Source organism: Myodes glareolus, chromosome 16 (genome assembly GCF_982192425.1).
Source record: "Myodes glareolus chromosome 16, mMyoGla1.1, whole genome shotgun sequence".
In the NCBI taxonomy this organism is placed as follows: domain Eukaryota; kingdom Metazoa; phylum Chordata; class Mammalia; order Rodentia; family Cricetidae; genus Myodes; species Myodes glareolus.
Genome location: NC_142041.1, coordinates 18,346,386 through 18,370,861, shown reverse-complemented (window position 1 = coordinate 18,370,861; position 24,476 = coordinate 18,346,386). Strand labels below are relative to the sequence as shown.

General features: G+C 47.2%; 1 protein-coding gene across 11 annotated transcripts in view; it reads left to right on the top strand.

Annotated features, from left to right (window-relative positions):
* Palm2akap2 (PALM2 and AKAP2 fusion) overlaps positions 1–24,476 on the top strand; it is a 459,281-nt gene that overhangs the window by 416,077 nt on the left and 18,728 nt on the right. For all 11 annotated transcript variants that reach the window (XM_048420463.3, XM_085677115.2, XM_085677116.2 and 8 more), the window contains one exon: positions 9,040–11,488. In XM_048420463.3, coding sequence (XP_048276420.3) covers positions 9,040–11,488 — 2,449 coding nt within the window. The remainder of the gene's footprint in view (positions 1–9,039; positions 11,489–24,476) is intronic.

Below are 24,476 nucleotides of genomic sequence, written 5' to 3'. Positions count from 1 at the left end.
TGGAGAGGACGAGGGTAAGTGGGAGGTGGGGGTGGATCTCAGACAGGGCCTCTAGAATGACAGCCGTCTTCCAGCCTGTGTCCCCTCCCTCAGGCCCCATTTCTTTCCTGTGTAGACCCCCAATTTGCAGCTCTATCTGCTTTCTCCAGGGAGGTGACAGTCAGCTGGTAAAGGGGCTCAGACGGCAGCCAGGCTGTATCACCCCGAATTGATACCTGTGAAGGAAGCATCTGAGTTCAGAAAGTTAACAGTCCAGAGGCAGCCATGCATGGCCAGGAGAGCCAGTTCTTTGCTGTATAGCAAATGTGCCCTGCTTACTAAACACGTGACTTATGCAAGCCGGGGAGGGTATGAAGGGGGACAGAGATGTCCTTTGATTTCCCAGCTATGAGGAAGTTTTATTCTGCAACCATGCCTCTGTTCCGAGGCCAGCAATGAGTGCATATTTTTTGATGGAACTTAAAAATAACTGGATTAAAGGATCAGGTCACCTCTTACCTGGGGAAAAGCATTTCTAATTTAACCATAGTGGCTGTAGCAGGAAGTAATCTGGGTTATTCAGAATCGAGAAACCTGGCCATGCAGCAGACACCAGGTGTTGGAGCAATTTGGGTCACACTGTGCATTTAGGGCTAGGAGCCTGGGAGGCAGTGGTGGGCTACACACTGTCAAGAGGGGACATGCCCTGTGGGTAGTAAGGAAATGGAGTCACTGCAAGCAGAACAGACATTTGAAGTGCTGGAACTTAAGTAACTACGCCTTAAAAAATAAATAAGGTGAGCCAGACAGTGGTGGTGCACGCCTTTAATCCCAGTACTCAGGAGACAGAAGCTGGTGGATCTCTGAGTTTGAGAACAGTCTGGTCTCAGAGCGAGTTCCAGGACAGCCAGGGCTGTTGCAGAGAAACCCTGTCTCAACCTCCCCCGCCCCGCCCCCCAAAAAAGCCAAGATGACTTATTCTTTTTCGCCTTATGCATGAAATTACCTGGGAGGGAGAAGGAAACACAAAACACACAACAAACCTCTTAGGAGTTTATTAGAGGGGATGTTTACAGGCCTGGGGAAGTCGGTGTGCAGAGGGTAGGGCTGAAGATGGGATGGGAGCGGCTGGAGTTTAAAGGCTGCCTAGCGCATGCGCACAGGGGGAATGACGTGGCTACATCACATGCAGATGACGGAGCTCATGCATGTGCACAAGGGCTCCCATAGGGTGGGCCATTCAGGGCCTTTTAAGGCCCTCCGGGCAGCTAGGTATTTTTACCTGAGGGCTTCTCTGCACATATGTCGCCCTGAACCCTGAAGTGCCAACCATGCTGGTTTGGCTAAAATCATAACAATGTGTATGTAAGTTATCATATGTGTATAGTAGCCCTCGAGACCAGAAGAGGGTGTTGGATCCCCTGGAATTGGAGTTTCAGATGGTTGTAAGCCACCATTGGAAGCCAGAAACCCAACTAGGCCCTCTGCAAGAGCAACAAATGTTCTTAACTGCTAAGTCATTTCTCCAGTCCATCCATCCATATATATATATCTTAATCTGTGCATGGGGGAAGGGTATGTGTATGTGAGTGCAGATGTTCTAGGAGTCCAGAAGAGGGTCCTGGTTTCTCTGGAGCTGGCGTTTCAGGTAGTTATGAGCCTCTGGGTGTAGGTGCAGCCAACTGAACTCAAGTTCTCCAAAAGAGCAGTATGCACTCTTACCAACGAGCCATCTTTCCACTTCCTCCCGCGCCTTCTTTGGACAGGTCTGTTTTGGCTCCTACCTTGAAGGGATGCAGTCCATCACTGACGGGGAAGACTTTATGGTGGGATTGACTTGTTTTTACAGCATCCTGAGTCGAGGCTGCCTGAACACTTCTGGGCATATTAGGTAGAGTAAAGGGCGGGAGAGATGGTGCCGCAGTTAAGAGCGCTTGCTCTTGTAAAAGCTTTGGTTCCCCAGCACCTGTATGGTAGCTCACAACCTTCACTGATCCCTAGGGGATCCAAGACCCTTTCCTGAACTTTTCAGGAACTTCATAAACATGGTGCACATATATACTAAAGGCAAACACTCATACACATAAAGTAAATATATCTTTCTCCTCCTCCTCCTCCTCCTTTGAGAGAGAGAGAGAGAGAGAGAGATAAATATGGATGCCTGATGACGGAAGATACAAAATAATCGCACACTAGTTCAGAATTACATATAATAAAGGGTTATTTATTCAGGGGAGACTCACAGATTGCTGCCCTAGCTCACAGTTCCTCTGCACAAACAGGGAGCAGGAACCGAATCTCGCAGCCGGAAGCAAGCGTACACTTTACAGATGCATTTGTAATATAAGAGACCATGCCCAAGTGGGCTAGTGTCTTAAAGTCAATTGGCTGAAGGAGCTCCCACAAAAAGCCCTTTCTGTCTTTTAATGGAGGCGTCAACCTTTCTGTTCTTTGTATTTCTGGTGTGTGACCTGCTGAGGGAGGGTATTCCTTCTGGGTCTTTCTGATAATGGTGTGCTCAGACACAGGTCAAGGGGAAAAGAGCATGCGGCCTGCTGGGCTGAGGTTAGCCACCAGCGCTGTGTTTTCTGCCCAAACTAGACAGGCTTCTAGGATCTTGTGTACTATCGACTGTGGTATGGGTAGGAGTTGTCATCCTATCCCTGAGAAGTCAGCAGAAGCAGAGTTAGCATTAGCCCAAAGGCAAATGCCTCAACTGCTAAGGCCAGGCCCATAGAGCCCCCCAGGCAGGAAGATGAAGCTCCATCTCCAGGGGGTCTGCCTTTGACTGGAGAAAGAAGGAAGTAGTGACTTTTAAGGCCAAAGTCTGAGCCTAATTTAACCCTAGGAGATTCAAGCTTGTGAGGATCAAGGACAAAAACAAACAAATAGTCTTTCAGCCCACCCGTTTCTTCTCGACCTTTCCCACGGTCATTCTGGAAGCCTCCTGTCCGGCTGGGAGAACACCTTTTGACACACTGGGGTAAAATTAAGAAGAGCCGTGACACTTACTAACCAGATTCGGGATCTTAGGGAAATGTCTCTACTATTTCTCTAAACCTCTTAGTTCCAAACTCATAAACTAGTAAAATTTCCTTTCCAATTTAAAACAGAGTCCCGGGCGGGTCTTCTGCATGACAGCTGAGAACACGCATGAGGGGATAGTGTGGCTTGCTGAGACTGATGGTAATTACGTGGCACTCAGGGTGCCCACAGAACAGAACAGGATTGCTGCGCGACCACACTCGAGGCAACAGTTCCGTGGCTGCTAAAGCACCTAGGATGGGCAGGTTCATTTCATACCAGTGATTCTTGTACTGGTGTCTCCTACATACCTGGGGAGGGATCCAACCCAGGGCTTTCCCTGTACCATATTCTGCCAGCAAGCCACACCCCCCAATACATCCAGTTCATCTTCAAGATTTGATTCTTCTTTCTTTTTTTTTTTTTTAATAATTTTATTTAACTGTATTTTATGTGAATCGGTGTGAAGGCGTCAGATCCCCGGGAACTGGATTTTCAGACAATTGTAAGCTGCCATGTGGTTGCTGGGAATTGAACCCAGGTCCTCTAGAAGAACAGCGTTCTTAACCGCTGAGTCATCTCTCCAGCCCCAGATTTGATTCTTCTTAAAAATAGTAATAGTAATAATAATAATAATTTTGTTTTTGTTTGTTTAGAGACAGGGTCTCTTTCATTCTGTAGCTCTGACTGTCCTAGAACTTGAAATGTAGACTGCCTCTGCCTCCCAATTGCTGGGTATTAATTTTGCTTTTAATTAATTGTGTATACTTAGGTCTGTTCGGGTGTGGGTATGTGCGTGGGAGTGTAGGTGTCCATGGGGCAAGAAGAGGGTATCAGGTCCCCTGGAACCAGAGTTCCATAACATTGTGAACATCTCTTCTGGGTGCTGGGAACTGAACTAGGCTCCTCTGCAAGAACAGTGAGTGCCCCTAACTGCTAAGCCATCCCTCCAGCTCACAGAATTGGACTTTTAAGGATATTTTATGAAAATTTTCTTTTGGCTTTAGCAACAAATAACATTTCTCAGTTGTGTTTAGTTTTGAACTACAGATAAACATTTAAGGATCCGAGGTGGGTTAGAATTTGGGAGGATGGAAGTACTCTTGGCCTGATATTTCTAGGTCGATTCCTTTAATCTCTTGATATCATCAATTTTGTTCTGAAAAGTCATATTCCAGTGCCATTCTCTTCTTAAGGAAGCCAGTCTCTTTTTTTGAGAAAGAAGTTAATATTGGTCATTTGTGCTTTGGTGTAAAGTCGCTTAAAAATCAACAGTGTTTTCCATTTACATTCCCCATTTTACAATTTTCATAACGCATTTTAAATACCTTTTTTCTAAGCTTAATTCTCAAAAAGTGAGAGATATTGTTAGCCCTGTTCAGCAAGAAGCTGCATCTGCGGAAAATAAGTACCTGACAGAATCCTCCCTGGAAGACTCAAGACTGACTCCGGACCTAAATTTTTAGAGTTGTAAATTCTCTTAAATTAATTTGCTTGACTGTTGAACTTTTTTTTTTTTTTAATAAATACTGGCAACTTTAGATGCAAAGGGGGTTACTTGGTTATATTAAAAGCAGGTCTGGAGCCAAATTCCAGCACTCGCACTGACATTTATTAAGCAAACAACATAAAAATAGCTATAAAATCCTGATCTGGGACTCTCACACAAGGGGATGTTGTACTTTTGCATAGGGGGGATTTTGTTACCACATTAAACACCCCATGTTCTCTGAACCCAAGATTGGAAACCAGACTTTTAGTTCTCAGGTCTCAAAAACTAGCAACTCTGAGGCTCTGTAAGTCAGGATCAACCTGGGGCTCACACTCTTCATGCAAGGGTCAGGGGAGTCTCCAACCACAGATGGTGGCTTCTTCCCAGATGGAGGTTCCATACACCTCTTCCCCTCCTCCTCCTCTTCTTCTCCTTCTCCTCTTCTTCCTCCTTTTTCTTCTCTCTCTCTCCCTCTCTCTTTTTTTGTTTTTTGGAGACACTTTCTCTGCGTAGTTTTGGAACCTGTTCTGGAACTCAGGGTGGCCTCGAACCCATGGAGACCGTTCTGCCTCTGCCTCCTGAGTGCCTAGTTCACTTCACCCATTTCTAACATTCAGTATACTAATAGCAAGCCACTGATTTCACTAATAGAAACCCATTTCTCATTTTAATTATGCCAATTAGCAAATCCTTCCAAGTCTGCAGGACTAAAGGAAGCTGGAAGTACTGGAGGAAGCCACCTTTGGAGTGTGGGACTTATGAATCGTCTGGGTGACCACTCCTTCGGTTTCTAGACTCGGTTAGGATGGCAATCTGCCCCCTGGAATGCAGCTTAAAAGCATTTCAGAAGCACACAGCTGCATTATGTTATATTGTCTTTGCCCAAGAATTCCAGAGTCAATTGGAGACATCCTCACCAGCTGCTGGCTATTCTGGGAAGCCAGCGGGAGGGCAGATGTGAAGACTCCACCTGGAGGGCTGTCTGGGGCCGACAAGAGATCGCCCACAAGCCCTTTGCACCCTACTTTCGACCTCAGAAAACCGCATGGATGATTTTTCGCTTCTCCTTATTCCGTTAGAGGAGATCACCTCTGACAGGCTTTCCCCGTCAGTGTCAGGGACATGTGTTTTATCTGAAACTGGATTCCGGTTCACCTTATCTGAAGCCTGGAGAAAATTTTGGTTCTTCCCTTATCTTCAAAGGGAGCAGTGCGCCCATTGGCCAGCTTAAACAAGACATCATTTCGTGATGTCAAGCCCAGACTCCTGCAATCCGGATTCCTTCGCCAGTTCCCCTTTACCTGGTGCAGTTGCTGGTGGCTTCTCTTGTGTCAGGCCTGGGGCCCTTGCTCTTTCGTCACCGTTGGTGCCGAACCTTCCGTTCCCTGAAGGGATGGAATTGAGCATCAGTCAGGAAAAAAAAATCTCTTGAGTGCGTGGAAAGGAAGCAGGGTGGCCTGTAACTCGCAGGAAGGGAACTCCTTCCTTGTTTGTGCTTTCTAGTGTGAAGTTAAAAAAAAAAGTATCGGAAAGCAATCTTGTCAAGCTATACCGTCTGCCCAAACTTAGATTTTGTTGTTGATTTTCTAGGCAGGATTTGTCTGTGTAGCCCCGACTGTTCTGGAACTTGCTATGTAGAACAGGCTGACCTCAAGCTCCCAGAGCTTCCCACCTGCCTCTGCCTTGCGAGTGCTGGGATTACAGACATGTACCGCCATACCTGGGCTCCAAATTTTGATTGTTAAGCAATGGTTTTGAACGTTTTATCATTTTGTGAGGTGGGGGGGTGCACATTTCTGTCCTCTGCCATCGTTGGTGTTGTGTGGAACTCAGAGAACAATTTGTCAAGCGTTGGCACTTCCCTTCCGCCATGCAGGCCCCAGGGATTGAACTCTGGTCATCAGGCTTGGTGGCTGGTATTTTATCGTGTCTGCCCATTTAACCAGTATGTTTAAGTGACTTTTGTTGTTTTGAGGTGAGGTCTTGCTCTGTAACACAGATTGTCTTCAAACTCTTGGCAGTCTTCCTGCCTCAGTCTCTCAAATTCTGGGGTTATAGGGATGAATCACCATGCCCAGTTATCATTTGGGTATATGTTTGTGTGTGTGTGTGTGTGTGTGTGTGTGTGTGTGTGTGTGTATAAGAGAGAGAGAGAGAGAGAGAGAGGGGAGAGGAGAGGAGAGGGAGAATGAGAATGTATATGAAGACCCGAGGACAAATTCCTGTGTCCTTTGATTCTTGAGTTGCTCCCTGGGATTCTTAAATTAGACCAGGCTGGCTCCTCCCATGTCTGCATCCCCAGCTCAGGGATCACAAGCACGGGCTACCACAGCTGGCATATATATATATTTATTATAATATATATTATTCCTGATATGGCAAAAATATACTGCCAAGTGCTCTTTACAGGCTTACAACATTTCATATCTGGTTGCTTCTAGTTCACGAACTATTCCTTTGTGATCTAGACACGGTTTCTGGGCTCTCGAAAGAGCTGTCAGTGGATCAGCTTGGCCCTCTTGAGCTTTGAAGTGCTCAGGAGTAAAGGACAGGGTTGATACAGGAGCCAAAAATCCAGTTCCTTGAAAGTGCTGTGGAAGACAGGCCAGGCACCCCTATGTTAGAAACTGACAGGGCGCCAGTGGAGTCAAGGGCTTCATTTGGCCTCACTCTATGAAAACTCTGGAATAAACTCGTGGCTCCACGGGCAGCGTGGGAAGTCCAGCTTTTCTTCAGGAAAGGGCTTGTCACCCAGGGCCTAAGGTTGCTTCTTTTTTTTTTATTATTATTATTTATTTCGTATACAATATTCTGTCTGTGTGTATGCCTGCAGGCCAGAAGAGGGCACCAGACCCCATTACAGATGGTTGTGAGCCACCATGTGGTTGCTGGGATTTGAACTCAGGACCTTTGGAAGAGCAGGCAGTGCTCTTAACCACTGAGCCATCTCTCCAGCCCCCTAAGGTTGCTTCTTATTTCATCAGATTCTTCCAAATACATTTCCTGCCTGTTTACTGAGTGTCACTGAGTAAACGCCTTCTATTTCTCTTCCTTTATATAGTGTGTAGCAGAGCTGTGGTTTTTGTTTTGTTTTTAACTTTTTTGTGTTCTCACTAGCTTCCTATTACTTTCCACTTTCCTTTCCTAAAGTTAGTGAAGGGACACTCTGCTTTTCCTGTAGTTAATCTCTGGCTTGCTGAGGCTGGAAGTCGGAAGTGACTCGCACCTTCCAGCACCCTCCCCGGTTGCTCTGCTCATTCTGTAATCACGTTCCATGGAGCGAGCCAGCTTTGGCCCATGTTTACTAGAACTGGATGTCTACCACTAAGTTTCTGCATTGAAAATTTCTGGATTTAAAAAAAAATGAAAAAACAAAAAACTGCCCCTCAGTGCTGGAGAGTGAACCTAGGGGGTCCCATGCATGCTAGACAAGTCCTAAGGTTTCTTATCCCAGAATAGTTGCACTTCATCCTACCAAGAATTATATGTCTTTGAAAAGAAAAGTAGTTCCATAGAAAGACCTTCTATATATACTTGGGAGTGCCTAGAAATAGTCTCGTCAGAAGCCCGTGATTGTCTGTAATGGCTGTATGTTAACTATGCAATGTCTTCTACTTTAGTTTTTATTTCATGTAACGTTTTTCTTTGTGTGTGTTCGCGTGCATCCACACGCTTGTGTACCTCAGTGTGCATGTGGCGGTCCGAGAACAGCTAGCGAGAGTTGGTTCTTTCTTTCCACTTTGTGGGCTCCACGGTTAACTTGTGTCCTTGGGCTTGATGGCAGGTGCTTTTCCCCCTTTTCCCCGCTGAACTCTCCGGCTGGCCCCCTCTGCTACTTTAGGAGATCACATTTCAGATGAATCCTGTGTGTAGTAAACCCCGAGTGCACAGAATGGAAGCTGTAAATGTGGGGGTTTAGTGGTCAGGGTTCTTTTCTCTTGCTGTGGCAGAGCACGGGGTTTGTTCAGCTTACAGTGCTAGATCATACATAGTCCATCACCTAGGGATGTCAAGGCAGGCAGGAACTCAAAGCAGGCCCCGTTTGCTAGTCCACACGTTTCCTCCAGCCTACAAACTCACTTCTCTGTCAAGAAGTACAGCAGGAACCATGAAGGACGCTGCCTGCTGACTGGTTCAGCGCTTGGCTTGTATTCAATTAGCCCCTCTGCGTAGGGATGGTACTGCCCACAGTGGGATGGCATAGGGTAGTACTGTCCGCAGTGGGGTGGGCCTCCTTCATCAATTAATCAACAAGATAATCCCTCATAGACACACCCACAGGTGAATTCTGTATTTCTGGCTCTCCTCTCAGATGATCTAGGCTATATCAAGTTGATGGTTTAAACTAACCAAGAGAGCTAGGCACGTGTCACCACACAGAATGGATATTTAACAGATTATTGGAAGAGAGATCTCTATTCACAAGGAAAAAGTATGTGCCGCTGTTTGTTCCTGTTTCCTCTGTGTTACTAAGAGGGAAGCTCTGTGCATCTCTATGCAGAAATGGGCATTTCACCCATACTTGTGTCTTCTCTTCCTTCTAGAAGCCTCCCCAGCATCCTGAGGATGCTAACCAGCTGAGAAGCAAGCAGGACGACCGTGGTGACATCCGCCTGGAGCCTGCTGCCAGCTCTCCCTCCGCAGATCACAAAAACATGGAAATTGAGGTGTCTGTGGCAGAATGTGAAAGTGTGCCTGGAGTCACCTCTACCCCCCATTCCAAGGACCACTCTTCCCCTTTATATTCGCCCTCACACAATGGCCTCCTCGCGGATCACCATGAGTCCTTAGATAATGATGTTGTCCGAGAGATCCAATATCTAGATGAGGTGCTGGAGGCCAATTGCTGTGACTCCTCTGTGGATGGAACTTACAACGGAATCTCCTCCCCAGAGCCTGGCGCGGCCATACTGGTGAGCACCGTGGGCTCACCTGCCTACACACCTACCCCTTCAGCTACTCAGGCCGAACCCACTGAGAAAGTATCTGGCAGGCAGGTGCCTCCTCACATTGAGCTCAGTAGAAGCCCTTCTGACACCATGGCTGAAGGAGAAAGAGCCAATGGGCACGCCACTGAGCAGCCCCAAGGCATGCTGGGGGACAGCCTACAGGCCCCTGCCAGTCCCAGCTCCTCTACCAGCTCCCACTGCTCCTCCCGAGATGGGGAGTTCACGCTCACCACGCTGAAGAAGGAGGCCAAGTTCGAGCTGCGAGCCTTCCACGAGGACAAGAAACCCTCCAAGCTCTTTGAGGAGGATGAACGTGAGAGGGAGCAGTTCTGCGTGCGGAAAGTGAGGCCCTCCGAAGAGATGCTCGAGCTGGAGAAGGAGAGGAGGGAGCTCATTCGGAGTCAGGCCGTGAAGAAGAATCCGGGCATTGCCGCCAAGTGGTGGAATCCCCCCCAGGAAAAAACTATTGAGGAGCAGCTGGACGAGGAACATCTGGAGTCGCACAGAAAGTACAAGGAGCGCAAAGAGAGACGGGCGCAGCAGGAACAGCTGCAGCTGCAGCAGCTGCAGCAGCAGCAACAACAGCAGCTGCAGCAGGAGCAACAGCAGCAACCGCCCCTGCCCCAGCTCTGTACAGCCCCAGCTGCTCACGAACACCTAGACGGCATTGAACGCACCAAAGAGGATGTGGTCACCGAGCAGATTGACTTCTCTGCCGCACGCAAGCAGTTCCAGCTGATGGAGAATTCCCGACAAACGTCGGCCAAGGGCCAGAGCACACCACGGCTCTTCTCCATCAAGCCGTTCTACAGACCTCTTGGATCCCTCAACTCAGATAGGCCACCAACCATCTTGCGACCAGCTACTCTCGGGGGACCTCTGGAAGACTGCGGCACCCAGGCAGCCAAGGGGCAGAAAGTGTCCTGTGTTTCGGAGAGCCAGTCTCCAGGAGCAGGCCCGGGTAGCACTGCCACTCAGGGAAAGGAAGGGCCGTACAGTGAGCCTTCCAAACGTGGGCCCTTGTCTAAATTGTGGGCAGAGGATGGGGAGTTCACGAGTGCCCGGGCCGTGCTTACTGTAGTCAAGGACGAAGATCATGGGATTTTGGACCAGTTTTCAAGATCTGTCAATGTGTCTTTGACCCAAGAGGAGCTGGACTCAGGTTTGGATGAGCTGTCTGTGAGGTCTCAGGACACCACTGTCCTGGAGACTCTGTCCAATGACTTCAGCATGGACAACATTAGTGACAGTGGGGCTTCCAACGAGACACCCAGTGCCCTTCAGGAAAACTCTCTGGCTGACTTCCCTCTGCTCCAGACTCCCCAAACAGACAACCCCTCAGAGGGCCGAGAAGGAGTCTCCAAGTCCTTCAGCGACCATGGTTTCTATTCTCCTTCTTCCACACTGGGAGATTCCCCATCAGTGGATGACCCCTTGGAGTATCAGGCTGGGCTCCTGGTGCAGAGTGCCATCCAACAAGCCATAGCTGAGCAGGTGGATAAGGCTGAGCCGTACACCAGCAAGGAGGAGCCAGAACAGCAGGGACCCGAAGCAACAGCCGAAGAAGCTGAAAGCCCGGCTTCTGGCACCGGGAAACCCCAGAGCATGTTTGCGCCACCTCAGGTGTCCTCTCCTGTTCAAGAGAAAAGGGATGTATTACCAAAGATCCTCCCTGTGGAGGACAAGGCACTCAGGGAAAGGGGGCCCTCGCAGCCACTGGCAGCTGTACAGCCCAGCGGGCCAGTCAACATGGAAGAGAGCAGGCCCGAAGGAGGCTATTTCAGCAAGTACTCAGAGGCAGCCGAGCTGAGAAGCACAGCCTCCCTCCTGGCTACGCAAGAGTCTGATGTCATGGTTGGGCCCTTCAAACTGAGGTCAAGGAAGCAGCGGACTTTGTCCATGATCGAAGAAGAGATCCGAGCAGCCCAGGAAAGGGAAGAGGAGCTGAAGCGACAGAGACAAGCGGCTCAGAGCGTCCCCAGCCCCAGGGCCAAGAATGCCCCATCGCTGCCTTCCAGAACTCCCTGCTACAAAACTGCTCCAGGTGAGTGACAGCTACATCCTGAGCCCAGGTGTCATGCAGACCACCTGCCGCTTCCACGGTTCTGTGGGGAGCCTCCTGTTACGCCTGTGGCAGGAGAATTTCCGTGACAGAGTTGTTAGGGTGTCCACTGCGAGGATGCCAAACTTAGGTGGTGCTTGCGGTTTCTCAGTGGGTACCAGGGCTTCTTGCCTCTCAGTCTGCCCAGTCTTGATTTATTGTATAGATTCTTTATTTATTTATTTTTCCACTGGAGGGCTGCTTCTTGGCCAAATGTGGCATAGACCCTGGTAGAGTGTACCCACGTGCCTTCCGTGTCTTCAGTTCAATACCTTCAAAAGCTAGTGCTAAATCCATCTAATTTGGGGGATGTGTTCTACCAACCCCTTTTGGGATGCTGGCTTTCTTCCTGGCAGTGATGGTCACCATGACTCAGGGTTGCCAACTATAGACAATTCTGTCCATTTTCTTTGTGGGTGGGTTTGGTTTCCTTTAGGTGATCACAACCAGTTACAACCATGCAGTGACAGACTACATGTAAGGTGGTCTCATAAGTTACCACCCAGTGTGACATTGTTGGGTTCTTTCTAAATCTACTCTGTGATACTCATACCATGAGATGGCCTAGCAATGTCTTCCTCAGACATTTCTCAGCATGTTCCCAATCTCCCAACCTCATGCGAATTAATGTTGGACTATTAGTGCTCACAGGCAGCCTCAATGGACAGAATTTTCAACATCTGTCTGTCTGTCTGTCTGACTGTATGTCTGTCTGTCTGTCTATCTATCTGTCTATATATCTAGGAAACCGTGGGTTCATGCAGAGATCTTTTTCAAAAATTGGTAAGTGTGTGTGTGTGTGTGTGTGTGTAAAAAAGAGAGCTGTAAGTGTGCTCATGTCGTGGTGTGCATTTGGAAGTCAGTTGATACCTTTCAGGAATCAGTTCTCACCTTCCACCTTGTTGAGCAGGTTCTTGTTCCCGCACCTGGGCTGTGTAGCCCAGGCTAGCCATTCTGCAGGCTTCCCTGTGTGTCTCTCATCTCTGCCTGTTGGGGCACCGGAAATACAAATGCGCACCACTGCATCTAGATTTTGACTCAGGCTCTCGGGATCCAAACTCGGATCGTCAGGGGTGCATTGCAAGTAGTTTTACCCACCCAGGCATCTTTTAATTCTGATTTAATAGAGTTCCTCACATTTTGTTGAACGAATTCCTTCCCTGGGGAGACAAACAATTCCCACCCACCCCCCTTTATAAGTTTCCAAGGTCAACTCAAAGTACAGTTCACCCGAGGCCACCCTGGGGAATCCGTGAGCTTGTTGAACTTATTTACAGAGCACAGGTGCAGGGTTGCATATTGACCCCAAAGATGCTGCGTGGAAAAGTCTTTACCTAGCTTCCTCGTAACTGCATAGAGTTCCCCCTTCGGTTAAGCTTCCCTGGACTATGGATTCTAGAGACTCCAGAGATCTGGAGGCCATGTACAGTATTGCATACAAATGCTAGGGACGGGCAAGGCAGAGTAGTGGGACTCTCAGATGAGGGTTCAGTGACCTCTCTCTCTGGGGGAACAGTCAACATACCCACTGGTGATGCTTCTGCAAGCAGGTACCGCTTGGTCCAATGCAGATGGCAGCTGTTTTGTTCAGAGGACACGTTCTACAAAACACTTTTCTCTTTCCACGTTTCCAGCCTCCCTTCCCATATATGCAGCTTCTTGGTATCCTCGCTATGTTATTTGTTTGACCTCTCTAGCCACACCATGGAACCAAACTCCTGTTTTCTTCATCAAATTATGTACCAGTATTCATTTCTAGGTGATCACCGTGCCCACCCCTGTTCTGATGACCTCTCTTAGTAAAGAGGCCCTGTAAATGTTACTGCTGTCCCTTGTCCACCTTGCTCTGACTCACAGTGGCTCCTCCCAACCCTCTGCAGGCATCGTGTTTTTTAGCACCACCTAATGACTCTTGGACTGAGTTGTTCAGGAAGGAAAGGGAAGGGAGGTGGAGGAGGAAGAGCGCAGAGATCTCCTTGATGGGTCTTTAATTCCTTCTGGTTCCAGGCCAGAGCCAGTTGAGTGCTTAAGGCAGGAAAACTGTCGGGGAAAGTTTTTGTTAGTGGTTAGCCACAAGAACGTGGCTTTTCCTGGCAATTCTCAGTTGTCAAGTTCACTTGAAACTCTTTGGGGCTGAGAGCTGGCTTGACACGGATGGCAGCTGAGCCTCCTGTCCTGGAGAAAAGTCTTTGTACCGCTTGATTTCAGCCTCAGCTTAGGAGTTACTGCACAAGCAGGCGATGGTGATACCCAAATGTTGGCAGCCTCACTAATGGAGGCACAGTCCGTGTGTGTATTGGCTCCTCCCACTTACATGGAAGGCAGATATCCTGGTTCCCTCACAGCTGCCAGTTACTGCCAACTCTGCCTACCCTGCTGGATTATTTCATTATAAACCTTTTCTAAAGTCCATATTATGGTCGATGGACACTATAACAAAACACCTTGGGTTGAGTAATTTATGAACAATAGAAATTTATTTCTTACTGTTTTATAGACTGGGATGTCCAAGATTAAGGCTCTGCAAGGATCCATATTCTGGTTTATAGATGTAACCCCCTCTTAATGTCCGAATGCGGTGGGAAGAAAGAAGACAAGTAGTCCCTTGTGGCCTCTTCCATAAGGACATTAGTCCCATCCCTGTCGGCTCAGCCCTCATGTTCGCATCACCTCCCCGAAGCTCCCCCCTGAAAGCATACATTGGTACCTACATTGCAAGGATGCATGAGGTTCCCAAACACCAGATCACAGCAGCAGGTATTCTGGATTCTCCACTTGGTCTCAGTGGAGCCTCTCACCACGTTGCCCCCAGCTTTACTTCTCACACATCAACTGTTGAGTGTGAGACGTGCTGCTGCTTTGTCTACATTTAGCTGATGTGCTCAACAGGCTTCCCAGTTTGCCCTACAAGAAGCCAGGGTTCCAGTGTTTGCCCCTTGACCTCCAGCAGCCTGGTTCCAGTTTCTCTAGAACCTTCTGTGTGGATGCTGGTCTCCTTCCCCATGTCTTATCCACACAGCATCCATCTTAGTCTCTCTAAGAAGACAGTAACTGTCAGATATGATGCCCATTTTTAATCCAATATTCAGGAGGCAGAGGCAGGAGGATCTCTATGAGTTCGAGGTCAGCCTGGTCTACGTTGTAAGTTCCAGGACAGCCAGGTCTATGCTATGTAGAAAGACCCATCTCAAAAAACAAACAAAAAAATGCTGGGCAGTGGTGGTGCACACCTTTAATCCCAGCACTCAGGAGGCAAAGGGAGGCGGATCTCTGTGAGTTCGAGGCCAGCCTGGTCTACAAGAGCTAGTTCTTTTTTATGTTCATTTATTTATTATGTATACAATATTCTGTCCACGTGTATGCCTTCAGACCAGAAGAGGGCACTAGACCTCATTACAGTGGTTGTGAGCCACCATGTGGTTGCTGGGATTTGAACTCAGGACCTTCGGAAGAGCAGGTAATGCTCTTAACTGCTGAGCCATCTCTCCAGCCCAAGAGCTAGTTCTTTGACAACCAAAGCTGTCACACAAAGAAATCCTGTCTCAAAAAACTAAACTTGCGGGGGCGGGGGAGGGGGAGAGACAGTAATCTATCGGTATGTATGTTCTGTCCTGGTCTTGTTACCACATTGAGCACAGTCATAGTATGATGCACACAGACCCCATTAATTCATATTTATAGCCAGAATATGCAGAAAAGACACCATGGCTTCCTAGAATTACAGCGTGGAGAGAGGAATCAAAATTTAAGTGAATAAAAACTTCACTCCCCCCCCACCCCCCGCTTCTGGAAATCTCTGGAGTATTGCTTGGCCAGGAGGAAGCTGACACATTACTCTGGCAATTTGTGGCTTAGAACTTCTGGTTCCAACCCGGGCTTTTATGGATGAAATATTGCTCGCTTTCTTCTGCACCGCTTCATGCTTCCTGCCAGAAGTGACTCAGTTGGTTTTCCGCGTGATTCAGATCAGATTAATGATAGTAGGTGCTGAAAAGTAATAACTTACTCCTTATCTGGGAGAAGTCGTGCTGGCCACATGCTGCATCCTAAGGCTGTGAGCTGATAAAACTCACCAAGAACGGGTGCTCTAGAGAAGGAGAGATGTATAAATTCTTCCCCCTGTTAGCTAAGAAAACCTTCATCAGCTAGGTATTGACAAGATGTTTGGAAGGTGTTTTCTACTCCTATCCCACCTTTATAAGATAAGAGTGGTGAAGGCCTGTAATTCCATCTACCTGGGAGGCTGAGGCAGGGAACCTCATGTTCAAAGCCTCTCTGTGCTGGAGAGATCCGGAGGCCAATTTAGGTAGCTTAACAAGATCCTTTCTCAAAATACACAAGGAAGGAAAGGGCTGGGGGAGTTCAGTGGTAGAGCACTTGCCAAGTATGCACTAGGTCATGGGTTCCATCCCCATACCTCGGAAAGGAGAGAAAGGAAGGAGAAGAAAAAAGAAGCCCCCTGACAGGTGTATGAGCCCAATCTGAAGGGGAAACCCATACATTAGAGTAAAATACCCTTGAGGAGAGAATGGGGTATGCCTCCCCAAACATCCTTTAAAACCCAACCAATAATTAAGAGCCCCCCAAAGTCCTTGCATATTGTGGGTACCGATACCCAGTTCTCAGTGCTTGTATCTGTTATTAGGTACCACCCGGCTTTCATTTCCAGCTTCTAAGAAGGCCAGGAAAATTCAGGGAGGTGGTGAGCAACTTTGTTTTCTGATAGTGTCTGTTTTCACACCGAATGTTGACCTGATACAGCAAGCTGGATGGTTTTCGAGGTGAAGTGGTATCGTATGGGGAACGGTTAAAGAAGAAAAAGATCGGTGTGAACATCGAGCCCCACTGCTTGGAGCATCTGCCTGTGTCTTCTCATAGTGGGTGACAGGATGGCTGTGTAGATAGGCTTAGTGACATGTGTCTGAAATCCTAGCAGTCAGGATGAGACAGGAGGATTACTGGGCCAGCCTGAGCAACCCTGGAAAGTTAAGGCTAGCCTGAACAACATAATAAGAACTTGTCTGCACATGCCCCTCCCGCACCCACTCACACAAAGAAAAATCTAGAGGGAACCTTGTTCTTGGCTATAGTTTTGGGCTATAGTTCTGCATGAGTTGATTATTACCTTAATATAAAAAGTATTAACCGGCTTGTTACCCCTTCCTCTTTACTGTCTTCAAATATCATAAAGGGAAATTGTTAGCAGGAAAACAAGTACTGATGGATGTTAGAACAGTGCCTCTGCAGTGGAGCCAGTGGCTTGTTCTGTGCTAAGAGTCGCAGGATGACCAGGCGGTGGTGGCACACGCCTTTAATCCCAGCACTCGGGAGGCAGAGGCAGGCAGATCTCTGTGAGTTCGAGGCCAGCCTGGTCTACAAGAGCTAGTTTCAGGACTGCCAGGGCTGTTACACAGAGAAACCCTGTCTCCAAAAGCCCAAAACAAACAAACAAACAAACAAAACCAGAGAAGGCCAAACTTCATCACCCCTGCTGGCAGCTGCTGGGGGATTCTTCTAGACTAATGGAATAAGGCTTTCCATCAGGAAGTATGGCGAACCCAGTTTAGACAGCTCTGAGAAGTCCAGCTGGCTGTGTGAAGCAGCATGAGCTTTATGTGGAATGTCCAACAGGTGCTTGGTGTCCGTTGCTCTGTTTCTTGAACATTCTTTGCTGAGTAAATCTAACCTTGCTAGCTGCAACTTAGCAAGACCTTAAAAGCAGTATGCAATACTAGTTACTTTAGTTACTTCACTCATATTTTCTCATTTGCCATCACCCCCAATACATACACATGCTATGAAGACATGAGACTATATGCACATGTGTTCACATGAGTGTGTATACACATACATAAACATTTTTTTTGAGACAAAGTCTTACTCTTAGCTCAGGCTGCCCTGGAACTTTTTATCTATCTATCTGTCTGTCTGTCTGTCTGTCTGTCTGTCTATCTATCTATCTACCTACCTACCTACCTACCTATCTATCTATCTATCTATCTATCTATCTATCTATCTACCTACCTACCTGTCTGTCTGTCTGTCTGTCTGTCTGTCTGTCTACCTACCTACCTACCTACCTACCTACCTATCTATCTATCTATCTATCTATCTATCTATCTATCTATCTATCTACCTACCTACCTACCTATCTATCTATCTATCTACCTACCTACCTACCTACCTATCTATCTATCTATCTGTCCATCTATCCCCATCCATTCAACCATCTATCTGTGTAGTTCTAAGCTATCAATGGCCTATGGGTATGGGTTTGGCCCGCAGAGGTGACCCTGATGGCTTGCTGGTATTTTCAGAACTGAATATCGGCTAAATTGCTGGCACTATTCAATGATTTGGGCAGATGGGGGCATGTTAGCTGTCTAGGCAGGTTGCCTTATAAGTTTTCTCTGCCAGTTCATTTCCCAGGAAAAAGCTTAGCCATTCACTCCAGAGTCAAGTTCATACCCAAAACCTACAAAGGAACTGGATTAATCTGAGTATGAGCAGGAATTGGTGTTCATTCTTTTGAGTGAGCACATGTTTGGCGTCATGAGATCTAAGTCAATGGCATTTGGTCACTGGTAGTCATGGAGCATCATAGTTCCCTTCTAAACAGTCTCTGTCCCTTTGAACTTCCCTGTACTTCACTGATCTTAACCCAACAAATGTCTTTCTTTATAAAGTACCCACTGTTTCTAAAGAAATCGATAAAAAAAAAAAGCCCACATGAATGCAGTTGGACATTGCTCTCAAAGGCTTTGAAAACTAACTGTCGTGTTCCAACCTGTCAATCTCGATCCCGAGAAGGATCAGACTCCAGGCGATCCTCCGTGGCAAGCCTGTGCGTGGTCGTGGCTTTCAGATAACACCATTTGGAGAAAGCAAACCCTTTCGCTTCACTTTAACTCCCTCCTGTGGACGTCAGTTCTTCCATATTCAAGTTGTGTTAGCCCCTTTGCTGAGTGACCCTGGGTGTCTTGCCTTGCCTCCTGGTTGTGTGCTCACGCCTTGCGGGAGGCACCACATGGGGTCCTCGTTGCTAACAAATGCCCGGCTACTCCCGTGCTCTGGGAATTAAGACAACTCTTTCCCAGGAATCAGACTCAGCCACAGACAAGGAAAGTCTTCAGTCTTAATCTTACAGAGAGGAAGTGAATCAAAAGGCCTAATTCTTGCAAGATCCCTGTTGAGAAATGTGAGCTAATCAAAGCCAGCTTGGGAGCAGGATGTCCCGACCCGTGACTGCCGGAGCCTGGACAGGATATGACTGCGACTCCTACTAGACTTGTGTCCTTCCCGAGGAGCTTGGCTTTTCAGATGCATTTGATCTTTGTGAATAAGTCTCTACGAGGATATGGAAGGCTGACTGGGAGAGGGGTATTATACAAAAGAACCAGTCAAGGATGATAGGTTCTTCTTTTTTTTTTTTAATTTATTTATTTATTATGTATACAATATTCTGTCTGCGTGTATGCCTGCAGGCCAGAAGAGGGCGCCAGACCCCATTACAGATGGTTGTGAGCCACCATGTGGTTGCTGGGAATTGAACTCAGGACCTTTGGAAGAGCAGGCAGTGCTCTTAACCTCTGAGCCATCTCTCCAGCCCCGATAGGTTCTTTAAAAGAGCCAATCACTCCTCTGGAGTCACATCAGAAGTTCAGTTCTGTGCTAGCTGTGTGAATACTTTATTTTACCTCCATAAACCTGTTTTCTCGTCAGTACAAGTGGGAACAATGGAGTGACAGCCTTCCCGAAAAATTAAAACAGTGTCTGTTACATAAAAGGCTCCCAAGAATCAGTATTACTGGACTGGAGAGGTGGCTTAGTGGTGGCTCCCAAGAATCAGTATTACTGGTGGCTTAGTGGTGCAGAGCACTTGTTCTTTCGGATGACCCTGGTTTGGTTCTCTGGCACTCACATGTTGGATCATAGCCATTCAACTCCAGTTCAAGGGGTCAAAAGTGCATTTCTGATCTCTGCAGGTACCAGGCGTGTATGTACTGTGCGTAATACACGCAAGCAAAACTCTCACGCGCATGAGATAAATAAATCTTTAAAACTACTTTTTAAAATTAATTTAATTTCACTTTATGGACATCAATGTGAGGGTTTCAGATCCTCTGAACTGGAATTACAGATAGTTGTGAGCTGCCATGTAGGTGCTGGGAACTGAACCTGGGTCCTCTGGAAGAGCAGCCAGTGCTCTTAACCACCGAGCCATCTCTCCAGCCTCTTAAAGCTATCTTTAAGGTTTATTACTATGGATTTATGGTTGCTTCTGGGCTTTAAGAAAAGGCCTAGAGACCCCAGCAGTGCCACCGATAAGCTGTTCTTTCACAGTGGCCGTGACCCCCAGATACCTGAACGTGCTGTACGAGTCAGTTTCATTCTAGTTGAGAGAACTCCCTTAGAGTTAAGGTTTCCCATGTAAAACCTGACTTTGGGGAGGAGTTTTACGTAACTATGTTAAAACACAGAGGATGTCCGTGCTAAAATGTACTCAGTGGCAATAAATTTACTCACACTACCATAGAAGTGTTCTCTAGAGAATTTCAGAACAGAACACACAACACCTTTAATCCCAGCACTCTCGAGGCAGATCTTTTGAGTTTGAGGCTTGCACCAAGGCTACCCAGAGGAACACTGTGCTGGGATCAAGGGCATGAACCACCATCGTCCCAGCTTCATCTCTGTCTTCTAACCGCATTTTAAACCAATCATCTTCAGAGAAGCAGAGCTCCTCCCCTCCTAGGGTCTCACTTTCTTCCATTCAGGTTCATAAGAGTAGCCCTAGACTCAGCGATCCATCCTCTCCTGCCTGCCCCAACTAACTTCGAAGCAACCATATTTGCTAGTTCTTTAGACTTATTCCACCTTCCAGGGCCTTTCTTCTTCCTATGTTTATGATCTAAAAGTTCCCGTCATCCCATTCTCCCACCTGGGGGTCTTCAAAGGAAGAAATAAAAGAAGGAAGATTGCTCATGGTGTGGGGGTAACAGCAGGAGCCACACAAGCCCATGTGTTTGGGGGGCTGATGATGAGGAATTGGAAACTGCAGCTCTGGGTTTTCTGAGGGCCCGTGAGCGCCTTTAGATGCTGGTCGACTCACCCCCCAGCTGTGTGAAGAAAAGAGGCCTTTGACAGAGGCGCGGGCCGGGCACGTCATCTGGTGGGTGTTTTTGTTCAGTTTGGTTTGGTTTTTTAAATTCAAGTGGGTGATAGCTTTTTCTCTTGAGAAATGTTAAGAACAAAGGATCTTTGAATTAGGACCGTGGACTCAGGAAACATAGGGTGCAATAATCACCCAAATTCAAACTTGCTTGACATACTCATACAAAAATATCTAAACCTCTGGAGTCTGCATCTCAGACTTTTTGGTCCCGAGGAAGACTTGAGTCATCAGGGATGACATGCTGTGTCCCAGCAGACACGGCCTTCCCTGCATTCTGTGAGTGGGAAGGATTACAGATTCTTTTCTCTGCCCACTGTCAGTACAGCCTACCCGAGGGAAACCCCAGAGCACAGCCAAGCGTGGAGGTCTTCTCTGGACCATAAAATGCTTTAACTATTTCTGGTGCATAGATAGGAAACACATTCAGACTTCCTACTTGCCTTTGCCTCTCTTGGTGGGAGACAGCATGGGCTGGTTCCAAGGTTTCGAAATCCTAGCGCCCTTCTTGCTTCTGAGCCTGCCTGGCTGTATTGCAGCTGCGAGTTTGACATTGGTAGCTTCTCGAGTGTGTTGAGAACATGTTGCCTTGGAAGGGGAGCAGACCCAGTGAACCCAGGAAGTGAAGGTTAAAATGAGCAGGTTGATCCATTTATTTCTGCCTGAACTAATTATATTTAAAATAAATATTTCCAGATGGAACACCTTTGTAATGCCAGCACTTGAGAAGCAGAAGCAAGCGAATCAGAAGTTTGAGGCCAGAAAAAAAAAATCTGGTTTATTTTATATTTTAAAATGTATTTGTGCGGAAGTAGATGTATTTGGGGAGGCAGAGGCAGGAGGATCACCATATATTACTGAAAAATGAGGATATGCCCCAAGATATGGTTGAGGAGAGGGTTTTATTGTAGATATGAGGGCAGGGCATCTGGAAGAGAAAGACTGAACTGGGTCAGGAGGAAGGGATAGTGTGTGTGTGTGTGTGTGTGAGAGAGAGAGAGAGAGAGAGAGAGAGAGAGAGAGAGAGAGAGAGAGAGAGATATCTAGAGATCTAGAGATCTAGAGATCTAGAAGTGAAGCTAGCCAGGAGCCAAGGGTGCAAGAAACCACTGATCCAAGAAGCCCCGCCCTCGAGGGAGAACTTTAGGGTAGGGGGCGGGGTGAGGAGTGATGGGTGGAGCCACAGGCGCTGAGAGAGACTTGTTCCTAGTTTCTTGACCTAACAAGGGCAACGTAATCACAAATTTCAGGGACCAGGGCTTGGCAATCCTTAGGGAGGCTATTCTGCTATTGATTGGACCCTGCTGTTCATCTGGGGCCGATTATCACCCTCACGTCTTCACGTTTGCCTTCTTCCCCGCTGCTAGTAGCTGGAGGTGGAGCCTAGGGCCTCACACACGCTAACATAACCCCCCTCCTTTTTTATTTTTTTAAATAAATTCTCACTGTATTAGTTCAGGCTGACCTTGAACTTGAGAGCTTCCTGCCTCTCCCTCCCTAGCGATAGGATTACAAGAATTTACCACCCCACCCAACTTAATCTGCTTTTGTGGCCTGCTTTTTCTTACTTCCTCCGCAAGGATTCCTCTCAATTCATGGCTGAAGCATGATTGGTAGTAATTAAATAATAATAAATAAATAATCCATATCTAAATGAGATCAGTATAGCTGTTCCTCCACAGGCAAATAAGTTGGTTTAAATATGAAAAGAAAAATAAGAAATTCTGATACACAGCTTTATGTTTTTGCCTAGATACTGGTTGAACTTTGTGTGTCTTCTCTTGGGGGTTGGCCAGCTACTATACATTAAAGAATTTCTTGAGCCATTTTCCTTCTGACATTAGTAGGTATTCCATGAAGCAGGGTTCTCCTGTTAAATGAATTTGAGTGATATGCTCTCCCACTCATGTATTAGAGGTTCACAGCTATATCAACACACAAACGAGAAGTCTTCTCATAAAGGCTCTCCCACGCACCAACACACCTTTTAAATGATTTATTATGTTTACATACACACACACATATATACATACATATATACATACATACATACACATACATACTGTCTTAGTTATTAGTTATTGCTGGGAAGAGACACCATGGCCAAGGCAACTCTTATAAAATATTTAATTGGGGTCTTGCTTGCAATTTCAGAGGTTTAATCCCTTATCATTATGGCAGGAAGCATGACTACATTAGGCAGACACCGGTGCAGTGACTGAGAGCCACATCCTGATCCATGGGCCGAGAGAAAGACTATGGGTTTGACCTGGGCTTTTGAAACCTCCAAGTTCATCCCCAGTGACATACTTCCAACAAGGCCACACCTCTTAACCTTTCTAATTCCCTCAAGCAGCACCACTCCCTGGTGAATGAGCATTCAAATATATGAGCCTGTGGGAACCAACCACCACATAGACACATTTATTGTGTATGGTTATGGGTGGGTGTTTTAGTTAGGGTTTCTATTTTCTATTGCTGTGAAGCAACAGCATGACCACGGCAACTCTTATAAAGGAAAACATTTAATGGGAGTGGCTTATAGTTGCAGAGATTTGGTTCATTATTGTCATGGTGGGGCATGGCAGTGTGTAGACAGATGTGGTGCTGGAGAAGGAGCTGCATCTTGATCCTGCAGGCAACAGGAAGTTAGCTGAAGTAGGTGTAACTTGAGCATAGGAGACCTTAGAGCCCACCCCACCGTGACGTACTTCCTCCAACAAGGTCACAGCTCCTATAGTGCCTCTCCCTGGGAGCTTATGGACAGTGATTACATTCAAACTACCACAGTGGGGGTGGGTGTGTGCATGCCATGATGCACACATGGAGGTCAGGGAGCAGTTGGCAGGAGTGAGTTGTCTCGTGTTACATTACATGGATCCCAGACATTGAACTCAGGTCATTAGGCTTGATAGCAAATACCTTTACCTGCTGAGCCATCTTGCTGGCCCATACACCCCCATTTTAACCCAGTGTTTGGCAATTTACTTGTACAAGGCTGTTGATTTGTTTGTAGCATTGAGGATTATTTCGTACAGCCAAGAGAGTAGGAATGAGCCCAGTCATGTGAGGCTGCCTGCCCTCAATTGTCTTCAAAATGTGAAGTACAAATAGTTTCGTCATTTTAGAGAAGATTATGTTTACGAGCAATGCTTCCTTGCCTCCACTCAGAACCACGGGCTGCTTTTGTCCTGCTGATGTCTTTGTCACAGTCGCAGAGGTTACCTGTTCCCTGCTTTGTGAACGACAGTCCCAGCCTTCACCTAAACCAGCACAGCCACCCCCAACCCCGCCCCAGCTCTGCCTGTCACGGTCGGCTCTCATTTCCCAGGGACCTGGACCAATCTTTCAAGTAGGCCATTTTGTGAGAAAGGCAGAAGACGAATCACAGGACAGGGAGGCCATTTTCAGGTGTATTGGGTACTTGACTATTCACCGAGCAAATAGACAAAGTCAAGAGTGAGGTTTGCGGGGCCCCCCTGGGATGAAAGCAGGGGATACTGGAGCAGTGACATCGCCATGACACCCAGGTTAGTCTACAGTTTGGGGATTCTTCCGGGGTCACAGAACCTGGAGGGCCTCCATAGGCCCTAGATTAATGTGACTAACTGCCCAGACATGTGCACAGACAGTAGGCGTTATGGTCTTGTAATGACCCCCTGAACTCTGAGGGGCTGGAGGAGAAGTAGCAGAAGTCTCCCATCATCCTGTGTGAGAAGTCTCAGGACTCCAAGGAACAAGTCAGCCTCTCCAGCTTTT